The sequence below is a fragment of the Plectropomus leopardus genome, chromosome 16, assembly GCF_026936395.1.
Source record: "Plectropomus leopardus strain MGB_pleo_1.0 chromosome 16, ASM2693639v1, whole genome shotgun sequence".
NCBI lineage: Eukaryota > Metazoa > Chordata > Actinopteri > Perciformes > Serranidae > Plectropomus > Plectropomus leopardus.
Window position 1 is genome coordinate 5788722 of NC_142191.1, and position 12838 is coordinate 5801559.

At 38.3% G+C, this 12838-nt stretch overlaps 1 protein-coding gene across 3 annotated transcripts in view; it reads right to left on the minus strand.

Moving 5' to 3' along the window:
- Positions 1-12838, minus strand: part of LOC121955475 (mitogen-activated protein kinase-binding protein 1-like) — a 43575-nt gene that overhangs the window by 13523 nt on the left and 17214 nt on the right. For all 3 annotated transcript variants that reach the window (XM_088089373.1, XM_088089374.1, XM_042503450.2), the window contains exons 9-22: positions 12232-12421; positions 11142-11285; positions 10392-10579; positions 10214-10305; positions 9999-10124; positions 8989-9059; positions 5991-6112; positions 5836-5911; positions 5642-5753; positions 4566-4629; positions 4136-4246; positions 3864-4021; positions 3578-3615; positions 2-196 (exon numbers count right to left, since the gene is read on the minus strand). In XM_088089373.1, coding sequence (XP_087945499.1) covers positions 2-196; positions 3578-3615; positions 3864-4021; positions 4136-4246; positions 4566-4629; positions 5642-5753; positions 5836-5911; positions 5991-6112; positions 8989-9059; positions 9999-10124; positions 10214-10305; positions 10392-10579; positions 11142-11285; positions 12232-12421 — 1687 coding nt within the window. The remainder of the gene's footprint in view (position 1; positions 197-3577; positions 3616-3863; positions 4022-4135; positions 4247-4565; positions 4630-5641; positions 5754-5835; positions 5912-5990; positions 6113-8988; positions 9060-9998; positions 10125-10213; positions 10306-10391; positions 10580-11141; positions 11286-12231; positions 12422-12838) is intronic.

Here is a 12838-nt window from a genome sequence, read left to right on the forward strand (position 1 = left end):
CCACGGGCTCCTGGAGGCTGGACGTGGTCCGTCTGTCGTTGTCATGAGGGGGACAGCTGTTCTTGGGAGCAAAGGTCTCCAGCTGCCTCAGGTCCAGCATGGATTTCACCATCAGCTCCAGAGAGCCCATACGATGAGACCAGCGCCTCCGAGGGCGTTTAGAGGCGTCAGGTGTGACCTGGCTGACGACTCCATGCTGGAAAGGATGTACAAGTGACACAGTGAACCACGACTGCTCTTGTAAAAAGATGTGAATACGTGGGTGCAGAACGGGGATATTCAGTTTGCATTGCTCGAGGGCCACTTTTGCAAAATGATTGAAGGCCATAGACCAATTCAGAAACAAACGTTATTAATTAATCAAGCCCAGTCAATTTCATTTATAAAGCCCATTATCACAAATCACAATTTGCCTCAGAGGGCTTTACAGCATACGACATCCCTCTGTCCTTAGACCCTCACATCGACTAAGGAAAAACTCCCCCCAAAAAACCCTACAACAGGAAAAAAAATGGTAGAAACCTCAGGAGGAGCGACTGAGGAGGGATCCCTCTTCCAGGACGGACAGACGTGTAATAGATGTCATAAAAAACAATAAAATTACAGTAGAATTAATATAGAAATAAGTAGCCAAGACCTCTGTCTGGGCTTTGAGGGATCCTCCCTTTGCACTCTTTCTGATAAACAAGCTCTATTTTGATCTTCTTTTATGCACTCTGTAACTTAATTTACTTTAAAAGTAAAAAAAAAAGAATACATAACATTGTGAGTAAGAAAATGGTTGGAGGGCCAGTTGACACGCTATGTGGCCCGCAGGTCGTAAGTTGAGTATTACTGGTGTAGAATTTGGTAGCGACGAGTCCCTACCCACATCCAGCGACTACTGAACTTTCCCTAGCATAGACTACAGGGCAGGTAATTTTTTCTTTAAGTATTATGACTTTATTCTCATTAAAAATTACAGTTATTCTTGTAATATTATAATTATTTTCTCAAAATATGTCTTTATTTTCTGCCTCTCCAATAACAAATGGAATATGTTTTGAAGGTGCAGAAGGTTTTGAACTTGAGCAAGTTGTTAAAAAAACATACATGAGTTATTTCAGTTCAGTGGTTAGTGCAACAAAAAAAAAATTAAAATTATTCAAATGATCATTTGTGTGAGAAGGTGTCAAATTCACATTTAAAAGGGAAAACTTTCCCAAAGAAAAGACACCAAAGAGGACTGAAAAGTAAATCATGTCCTGTGTTGACTTAGCAGAGATAATGTTAAATGATACAAGTTGTTCTACTTGAGAATGAATGTTTAAAATCAATATTTTCTGAGATCTATACAGCATTATATTCCATAATATTTTTACACCTGCTGCCTGAATATTGTATTTTCATTTCCATAAACTTTACATAGTCCTTTGATTAATAGATTCCTACCTGAAATCAGTGCAGAAAAATATCCCAGAATGCAGGAAATTAAGTGTTTGACACTCAAAATTTCCTGCTTAAAACTACAGAAGGTAACTTTTTTTAAATAATAACTTTTCATAATATTTGCTGAAACTGTCACTATATCCTGATAGTAGTACATAGGGCAGATAATTTGTAAAAAACAGCAGATTCTTCTGTCTCCGCCTTGCGGTCCTGAGGCATTTGCAAAAATACCGTGTCTGAACGAAAACAACCAATCAGAGCTTAAGAGCCTCTAACGCATGTCAGTCACTGCTCGGCACACGCTGTGCAGCCAAAAACAGAAACCTTTGCCTTTTCTAGGATGAATAATGTAACACAGCAGTTCTGAAAACAATGTAATGCAGCAGTTCTGGAAATTAAAGTCCTCATGTGTCAATTTTCCTCCACATGAACACGTCTCAGATGAGGTTGTGTGATGTAGTTTTTAGTGCCCTCGCTTAAGATTTCACATAGCTTTTTATCACTTTAAGGACTCAGCAGGGGATCCCCCCCCCGGGTACATCACAGAGGATTTCAGCTCATGTGTGGCAGAGTGAAGCCAGCAGAGTGAAGCCAGAGATCCTTAAACCACATCAGACCTTCTGAAGAACTGAAAGAAAACTAAACGAGACAGTAGACTGGAGCAGCGGCTGAACTGCTCATCAACTGTACATTTTACACACTGATTGATTTATAGCTGTCACTAAAAACTATGAGGTAGTTTATGCTATGTATTATGATCCATTATATTGCAATAAACTGCAATACTGTAAGCAAGGCTATAATTATTGCCATTTAAATCTAATAATAGAAAAGGAGTGGAAGAGTCAAATGACGAAGATAAATAACAACAATGAAGGATTGAGCGGTCAGGAGTTTAAACACAACACAAAATAAACCACTAACATAAATCCTCACACGTAAACTATTAATTAAAAATCAATTAAGTATCACAAAACACAATGTTGCGTAAATCAAGTGTATTGATATTTTCTTACACCCCTACTATGAAATATCTATCACAATCTGAAACAATGAGAAACATTGTGTTGTTTGGTTTTTGGTACCCTACTCCCCATAAACGGGTCGTACTTAGCATTAAATAAAAAAATTTAAAAAATATACTGGTACACACACAAACACTCAAAATAAAAACATTACACACTGTATATAATGGACACTCACATTCAAGTAAAAGTGGCCATTTGAAACATGTTATTGTCTATCATTCAATCATCACTCTTTAGGAAAAGTTTCATGCTCAATTTATTTATAAGGGAATAAAAATATGCCAAAAAATTGGATGGAGTTATAAAAATTTGATATTTCTAATACCAAAGCATTAAAGAGCATTTCTGCCACTATTTCAGTATTTGGAGCAGCTCGACTTATACAGACGACTTATACTGCTTATATGGAAGTAAAAATCCCCTCCAACCTTTAAACTGTAAATTAAAGACATAAGCTTCAAAGAAAATTAGCTATTTTACAAGAGAGTGTGTTCAAACCTGCACTGCAGCAATAATTTTTAACCTTAATGGAAAATATAGAGACCACTGATAGGATTAAATATAGTTGATTTATTTATAACTTTCATTTATCTATTCATTTTTGGAGTTCTTTCTTACTACTCCTTTTTGTCTGCAGCATTTTCTAAATTTAAATTATTTTATTTTTGCACCATTCTTTTTTTTAATTTTACCTGTAATTTAGTGATTTTTGTGACTCCACCAAGATGCAGGACTGAACGCTGCAGAAAGACTTTCCTGCCTGCTGCCATCAGCGCTCAAATAAACATTGTTTTTAACTGCTGCACTTTTGTACAGTGACATTTTATTCACTACATAGTATTTATTATTATTGGATATTTTTAGAAGTGAGTATTTTTTTTGTATTTATTATTTAGGTTTGTTTTTTCCCTGTGGATTACAGATGTGCTTTTATGTTTTCTGTGGTTAGCTGTGAATGACCTGCCGAGACAAATGCAATTTCCTGTGAGGGATTAATAAAGTATCTATCTATAAACACTAACAAAAAACACTGAGCAAAGGGAAAAAATTAACAAAAAGAAGGGTTTTTTTTTTTTAATTCAGCTGATAAAAGTCTTTTCACATTGAATATAACCACCAACCTTCGACAGCTCCCAGTCCTGTCCTTCATCTGAGCCACCTGTTGTATGAAAGAAGACCATAATGAGAAGCTTTAAAAATAATGAAATAATACTCGTTTCATGTCTGGCTTCTTTTTATCAAAAGCTGCCCCGATACAGGGTCACTGCAGATGGCAGATACTATTTAACACAATTGGTTCCACCTGAATGGGCAACATTTTGTCTACAATATGAAATTCTCTTGATATGCACCTGGATTAGAGTCAACACTGTTCGTATTCTCATTCAGTCCACGTTAGGACAGTACCTGTGTCCTCCTCTCCGTGGCTGCTGTCAGACGAGCTGTTTGTTGCAATGTCCTCTGGGTCATTGGGGTCGTCGTTCTCTGCTCCGTCGTCCTCCTCGTGCTCGCGGTCGCTGTCAGAGGACAGACCACCCAGAGTGGGGGCGCTGTACACCTCTCGCCTGAAGTAACAACATCAAAATGATCATCATCCTGTGAGTTTTCTGCCAGTTTTTATACGTTATCACAGCCATGATGAAATGAATGTAACCAATAAAGGAGGCGTGTGTCGTCACCTGAGACTGGAGGTCTTGCCGGGTGGAGTGTTTGGGTTTTGTCGGAGCTGGCAGAGCCTCTCTCTCATGCTGATTGTCAGCTCTGGAGCCAGTCGCCACACAAAGATACAGCTGGGAGATAAAAGCATTCAGGCATTAAAAATTCAACATTTCATTTCAGCTCCACTATTGAGGAAACTGTCTGCAAACACATTTCCCCACTCATTTCCTCTGGCAGCAGAGGCTGAGGATGATTTTAATTTGACGCTCCAGCCCTGCTTTCACGCAGTAGTTTATTCTCATTGATGTTAGATCTCTTATTTTAAATATAGAATAATGCTTGTTATCTTTTTTTTAGAAATACAACTGAATTATACTCCTCTAAATGCTGGATTGTCTCCAGTATATTCTACATTACTAATGTGAATCCAAGAATAGGGCTATTTCTCACCTGTCTCCTGACACAGAAATCAAATGCCTGCAGTCGTTGGTAAACTTCATCCCGGTGACAATCTCTGAAAAACAACAACAAAAATAGGCTTTTTTGTTAACATTGTTAAACACTTGAACACGTGACCTTCCCCACATGACTTCAAAAGGAATTGGGAGAAAAACAGTGGGCAATATGGTGTATTCATTTAACTAATAAGACAAATCTCTTATCATAACTGTTTGTATCATGCGTAATAATCAACCTTAAATTAGACTTTGACTGTTTAAACATCACATCACCTCTTTAGGAGTACATGCATGCAGCCAGATCTTCTCTCAAATCAATATTGCACCAGATTTTATTCATTTCTTTAGTTTTTAACTTCATTTATTTTATTTTTTTGGGGTTCTACCTTGGCTTGAATAAATTAATAACAAGGGTCCTTTGTTATTTACTTATTTTAAACAAAATCAATCTCTTTTTCTACCATCCTTGGTTCTAAAGATATCTAATCCTGTTTTCCTCAACATATTGATCTCAAAACTCAAAGGCTCATATGAACAGGGAAGTGAATATACAAAATGTGTACACAGGCAAGGACTTTCCGACTGTAAGTGTACAGAGATGCATTTTGAGAGGTGGACTGTTTTTCATTTGTTTGTTTTTTTAATTTGTATTTTTCTTCAGAAAAACATACTAATAGTACCACTGTTGCCCATATGAATATTTTTTTAACATATTCTAATTTATTTCTATATATCATTTTATCTCTTTCCCACTTCAATTTTAAAAACAGAACATGCTTAAAGTATGCTGTTCTGTATAATGTACAATTTTACAAAAATTTAAATTAAAAAAATCACATGACCTTGTATTTATCTGTTTCTTTGTTTTTTTATCTGTATTTTCTGCTCTTTTTGTTTTTTTGTTTCTCTGCCAGTTGTCCCTGTAATGTAAAATGTTCATAAATAAAAGGCATAAAAAAAAATTATTATTATAGCTCCTGGCAGTTGCAGGTAACATATTCCCCGCTGCTGTAAACATGTAATTTTCTCACATAAATGATGTGTATGTGCAGGTGTGTGTTCTGTTACCAGAGTGTCCATCCATGGTGGCGACACACTCCCCCGTACAGAAGTCAAAGATGCTGATGTTTTTATCGGAGCAGCTGGTGGCCACGTATTGACCGGATGGATCAAGCTGAACCTGCCAGGACAAAAGAGTCAATATTGTGTTTATATTGGGAAGAATTTATATTTGTAGAGCGGACTGTGGCGAGATGTGTTACCCTGAGCAGACTGCCGTCCTCACTCAGTGATCCTTTGTAGAGTTTTTTCTGTTTGCCGCTGCTGATGTTGAAAATCCTGCAGTCAGAAGAAAAAGGTTTTTGTCTCCATTGCTAACTTCATGAACCCTCACACATACACATGTCCACACACTCACCTGATGCAGCGGTCCTGACAGCCGACAGCAGCGTACTTGCATGTGGGGTCTACGCCCATGTCGTACAGCGTGGTCTTCCTCACCATGTGGTGAGAACGCCTGAACTCTGTTCCTCTGTCTGTCTGTGAAACCAAAAGGAGCACAGTCAGGTCTGTGCTGAGGAGGAAGGCTTCTGTAGCTTTAGTTTTAAATAGAAAGGTGCTTATTGGTACTTAGAGAAAATGGGACACTAAAAAAAGTACACAAGATATAAACAAAGTTTGAAAGGCTGACACCTTGGTATTTGAAATATCATACAGTTGAAGGGTAAATCGGTATTTTTCAACCTAGTTTTCCCTTTTCTTGTCAAAGTGACTGATGGAAATGAGCACTTCTGAAATTGCTGGAGTATTGAGCTTGTTCACTGAAACAGGCTGCAACACAGCTACTTAAGGCATGTGCGTGCCGTTACTTTACATCCACTCACAGTGTTGTTTTTGCCTCTGACTGGCTCAGATTATGGTGATACGTGTCTGACAACCTTATGAAGAGGATCCCTACAGAGATACACCTTTTGTCACAGTCTGCTCTGCCTCTCTCGTGCTGCTGTGGGATTTTTTTCCACTTTAAATAAATAGTGTACGTCTCGAACTTCGGGCATGGAGACCTTCAGTGTTTAGTATGCGCCTTACTGTGTACTTCCTGCTGCCACCCAGTCTCGCTGCAGGTCTTTAGTCACTCGAGGGTTTTTGACCACCTGCCTCCACAAGAATCTGGTGGCTACGGTTGATAACTTCCTCTTTCTGCAGCGTCCAGGTAGTGTAGCCAGTGTTCCTTCAACTTTGAACTTGCAAACTATGCCTCCAACAGTATCTCTAGGAACATTTAGTGCCTTTGCTATTTTTTATTATTCTTTTTTTTTTGTTTGTGCAAGGCAGCAATCTCCCCCCTTGTACCTCATCTGGTAACACAGAAAGCTCTTTAGAAGCTGTAATGGATTACAAACATTTAAAATAAAGAAGCCAACTTGACGTTTGCTTTCAGATGTCTAAAAGTTGCAGAGTTGCGTTCAAATCTAAATATGTGCATCATCAAAGTGGGTGTATATACATAGTTAATATGCTTAAAATGCATTAAAGGCAGAACATTTATTTGTCTGAGTCAAAGTTTGGCAGACTGAATACGGTAGCAAAGACCCAATGTGAGTTAAAATAACTCTTATCATTATGAAGTTCAGGCCAAAGAAAATCAGTGTTTGCGCATCAAATCGTGGCCAGAAAAGACTATTATGGTTGATTTAGAGTCCTTGAAAACACAGAGCATGTATGATAACAGACTGAAGAGAAGAGGCTTTTTCTGCAGGGAGCACAGACCTGTCACAACAAGTTTCTAAAACAAGCGCTCCATAGATCTCCGGATGCTGAGGAGAGGTTTTACTGAAGACTAACAAGCCATTGTTTATTGTGCTCTACAAAACTTAATGAGTCACTGCAGTGGCCTAAATCGTGTCTTGGGTTTATGGAGAATGTTGAAACTTATGCAACTCTGACCCAACAGAAAATTGCCCCAGTGACCCAGAAGCAAATCTGGAGAAAAGTATGAAGCCGGATGTTTAATTTGTCCCATTTGGTCATACGATTTTAGTCCAAAAGCTCCTTTTGAGGTACAGGCTGTCGAGTTACTGTTACTGTGAGTCCCTAATGTGAGCAATAAATTAATTATAGAATTATTATATTTATTCAAAACCAGGATTAGCACCTCATTGTGTCTTGTATGGCCAGAAATAATTAAGAGAATATTTCGGAAATGTTCCTCTGTGCAAAGAAAAAAGCATTAAGTCAGCAGAAACCAAACATTTTACAGTGAATATATAAATAAATTTCTGCAGGATGAACTAGCTGGTTTATTAATTTTATAAAATATAGGGCAAAAAGCAATGACAATTAGTCTGTAAAAAAGAAGTGATATTTGGGAAATGCTCTCATTTGCTTCCTTGCCGACAGTCAGATGAAAAGATTAAAAAGCTAAAAGCATTTTTTACACGACGACAAGCAACATAGCTGCAAATTAGGTATAGGATGGGGGTTTTTAGAAAGTGTATTAACATATTTACAGTCATATATTGACATATATGTATTTAGAGACCCTTTTACAGCCGGCACCATCAAATATATGCTTGAACATGTTGGCAACAGAAGAGGCGTTTTTCCTGAGCCATCCAGACTGATTTAAATAAGACCGTTAAACTGTCTGGTTGTTGTGTGTTGGATTGTCACAATAGACTCAAGTTTTACGTGATTCTGATGGGATCACAACCATTTCAGAAGCAGCATCTGTAGCTACAATTTATTAAACATGTTGTCGAGAAATGAACTGAGGATGAGGTTGAATCTTGTGTTCCAGTCAAACAGAAGCAGAATTCATGTTTACAAATCTGTTACCAAGCTCTGAACCGTGATAGAAACCAAGCCCACAACATAAAATGAAGGCACAATTCCCTGTGAGGACATAACGTTAGTTTTCTGGTTTGTGTATTATAACCTAAGCCTCAATCTGGCGAGGGAGGCTTTTTAATTAGAGACATAAAACTCAGTTTATGTCACTGTATTTGATGTTCTGTGAATAAAAACACAATAGTCGTACTTATCCACTGACTTGTATGATTGTAATATCTCGCTGGTTTCTCCACCAGCTACATGTGTATATCTGGCCACTGAATATTGGGTCACCTGCTATTGTCTTCTACACACTCACTAATAGCACACAGATCTGGAAGTGGGTCACCGTTTGTCAAAGTCAATTTGTTTAGGTAGCATTCACAATCTAGGTGGTTAATACTCTTGCGAAGCTTGGAAAGCTGTTGCACTTTGCCACACGTCTGCAGCCAAACTGCATGCACATGCTTGTGTACGTCCTAACTGTTTGCAAACTGGATATCCTGCAACAGACTCCTCCTGTGGAGAGCTACATGTTTGAAGGTGGCAGCTGATGGGTTGTATCTTGCTCAGGCGTGTCTTACCTTGTGTGCAGTGCGGAAATAGATGCTCTTGTCTGCCCCACAGCTGATCATCCTCACCTTGTTGTCATTGGCTGAAGAACAAAGACAAATATTTAATTGTGACCTCTTTTGGAACTTTAAAAGAAATATTCACCTCGTTCGGCTGGCTGGTTGGGGTGAGATGCGGGAGAAAGCAGAAAATAGTTTCCCTCCAAACTAGGCAGTCAGCTTGCTAATTCTCATACACTTCTTGTTATTACTATTATTATTATTATTATTATTTTACTCTTTATCAAGTTTAGCTCCTGTATAATAATTTTAAACTTTTTGTATAATTTTATTTTGTTTTATTTTTCATTTTTTTATTATTATTTCATATTATTAGAATTATTATTATTATGTCTTATTTTTTCTCTTTTATTTAGCTTGTTTTTTACTATTTGTTCATGATTATCTATGTGGGTGTCTTCTTCAATCTATTCTGTCTATTGTTTGGATTGTGTTAATGTTTCAATGTATTCAATTGCATTTATACTGTCTTCTACTTGTTTCATTCTTAGGAGCGAGTGAGTGATCTATGTAAAAGTTTAAATACTGCTGTTTCTGGTGTCTGAAGGGAACAATAAAAATCCACACGAAAAAAAAGAAAAAGAAATACTGAGATATAAATGTCTGTAGGCAATGTAAAACATCAGTCAGCTACTAATGTTTTTTTTACAATCTAAGAAAAGTCTCGAGAGACAGAGGATTTAAAAAAAATCAGACTAAATTAATCCAAATTAAAAGGCAGAAACTGATACAAGTATGCAAATTAAGGGAGAGGAAGCAAAGTGTGATGAATAAAAAAGTACTCAAAAGAAAAGGCTTTGCTTCCAACAAACAAAGCTCCACCTAACACATGTATAGTTGTCATCTATTATATAAACAAGCAGAGCTGCGAGTGAAATAAAAGAGTGGGACTGAATGGAGATGAAAGCGAGGATTAAGCAAAGATTAGCCGTCAGATGTTGACAGTGTCTCAAGTGGCTCACCAGCAAAGCGGACGGCTGTTATGGATGAGGAGTGCTCGTCGAGTGTCTGCACAAGACTGTAGTCGTCCTCAGCGTCCAAGACGTGGATCAGACGGTCCCTGCTAGCTGTGGCCAGCAGCTTCAGACCTGACAGTAATAAGACAACTTAATCACATAATCGTGTATGCGGCCAACGCGTAGATATTCTCGTTTTAATCACTAACACACACACCGACCTGTTTCAGGTTTACTGTATTCCAGACAGAGGATCTCTGCATCGTGGGCCTCCACTTTCAGAACCTCCTCCATGCTGCTGAGGTCGTGAACCCTGCAGAGTATTAATACAAATTTTTGTTTTAGGATGGAGGTCACCTCAGTCAGTCATCAGTGTCAGTTTAAGCCTTCTTGTCCGACCTTAGCATCCCATTGCGATCTCCAGATGCCAGGTGTTTGCCGTCTGGACTGACACAGATGGTCCTGATGCCTGTCCTGCTTTCTGCTGTCTGTCCATCTCCAGGTTTGTCCGCATTCATATTAGTCAAACACTCCGGATCCAGTAAGGCACTGGTGTTCCCGTCTATGTAGATTATATTCAGGAGATCCTGCAATGCAATGACAGAGAGAAAAACAAAACATCACAGGGAGAATTTCTGCTCCTGAAATGTTTTCTGAAGGTTCTGACGTACAGACTACAGGCTGTCACAGATCCAAAATGACGGGCTTTAACTCTAACGGACCCGGGACATTTTATCCAAATCTAATTGGATGCAAAAAATTTTTAAAAACATATAACTCCAGCTGTTTTTGCCTGGTATATTACAGACAGTATAATGCTATTTGGTGCTAAAAACGTCAATCGTGTCAGATACAAAAGACTGTTCTTACACATATTACTGTTTATAATTAATTATAATGTATAATAATGTTTCAAGTGTAACTTTTTTTGTTGTTGTCATGTCAGCTGCTGTAACGCCTACATCCCAGGCTCGCTATCCATCTTTCCTCCACTTGGGTATTACACATAAAGATAAACAGACCAAGAATCTGATCAGGACCCGACTGACTAAAATAAAATGTGGACCCAAACCCGTGAAGGTCCCGGGTTGGGTCTTGGGTCATATAGTCTTGGTTGACCTCTAAAACAGATACTGATGTCAAACTCACAGTGCTGAGGATGTTCTGAGAATGAACATGAGTTTGCGTCCAGTCGCCCATGCACCACAGTCTGATAGTGTTATCAGCTGAGCAGCTGAGGAACGCGCCTGATGACAAACCAGCACCAAATTCCCCAGAAACATCCGGAAACATCTGAGGAAGGACGAGAGAAAAGGTGATAAGTTGGGTCAGAGTTCAGGGAATGTAAATTATGAAGAAATCTAATGCAAGCAAGTAAGGCGTAAAGGCAAGTGTTTGTTTGAGCTTTACTCATTTTTTCCACTGAGCAGAGTTCAAATCCACGTGCCTGCCCAGGCGCGCTACTGGTCCGTGCGTGACACTGTTTATGCAGAGGTGATTCTTTTTTCTTTCTTTTTTTTCTTTCATTTTTTATCAGGGAGGTCATACTTAGTCCAGGATTGAAAAGAAAAGTACATAATGATAAAAACATGGCTCTGATAAATGTACCAATCCATGTCTCGACAAAGCTTTTTCTTCGATCTGTTGCTCTCCCTTTCATTTTACTTTAAAGAACAATCAACACAATCTCCTTGGCAGTCCACTAAAGATGGCAATTTAACAAGGTAATAAGAGCAAGTCTGGTCTCCTGACCCATTTTACCACTAAAATTTGTCTGACTGTATTATTTTAAAGAAATGTAAATTTCTCTAATGTTGGAGCTTCTGGTTGTAACATCAGGGTTTTCTTCACTGCAGAAGAGTTTTAATGAGTAAAATATGATTGAAAAGTTGTGTGAGAGTTTGGAAATGGATGTTTTCGTATAGTCTTGCTTAAACCAATTTTAGTTTTTCATTCACTGTGTTGGATTTGAGAAAAATAAAGTCATAACATGGGGTGAAAAAAAATGTGTAAATGATAATTTTGAGGGTGAAATATTCCAAAAGTGGCTGAATTTTGGCACTGGGGTAGTATCGGTCAATCCCACTCTGTTCCACAAATTAGTAGCCTGGTCAACATTCAACAGCCTACACGCAACTTTCAGCCCACTGTGTAATTATTAACAACACAGTGAGTCAGCAGCCGCTTGGAAGCATATTTCGTGCGTTAGTGTGCAGGTGTGTCTCATTCGTTTGTTTACCTCCAGATCCCCGACACAGGCAGCATGGAAGAGGGCAGAGTGCACCTTCCCCACCCTGTGGACGTCTCTCACGTCCCACACATACACACTGTGGTCGTTATACACACAGCTGAGCCACTGGTTGACGGGGTCGTAGGTAACAGCGATGGCGTCTGGGTAACGGGCGTCCGTCTTGGTGGAAAACAGGTGGCTGATGGGAAAGAGAACAGTGTTAAAGATCATGAAATAACAGCCACAGATGCTTTCGTTAAAATACATTTTAACCAGTGAGGAGCAAAGCCTACGGCTTAAGACAAGTTAAATTTAAGACTTTTTACGTAAAGTAAATTTAAGACCATTTCACAATAATAAAAATTTAAGAAACAAAAACACATAAATTACTTATATTTAGCAACAATTTTGGCCAAGTATTTATGGCAACATAAATGCAACTTTTTTGGTCAAGTTATAAAGTTGGAAGATCTTCTTAAAATGTCAAAAATCAAATCAAATCAAATCAAACCTTCTTAAGTGGAACACATGAAAAACTTATATTGTTATAAAAGTATCCATTTGGATTGCCTTGAAAAAAACTACTTTTTAATTTTTCATCTGATTGGATGTGATA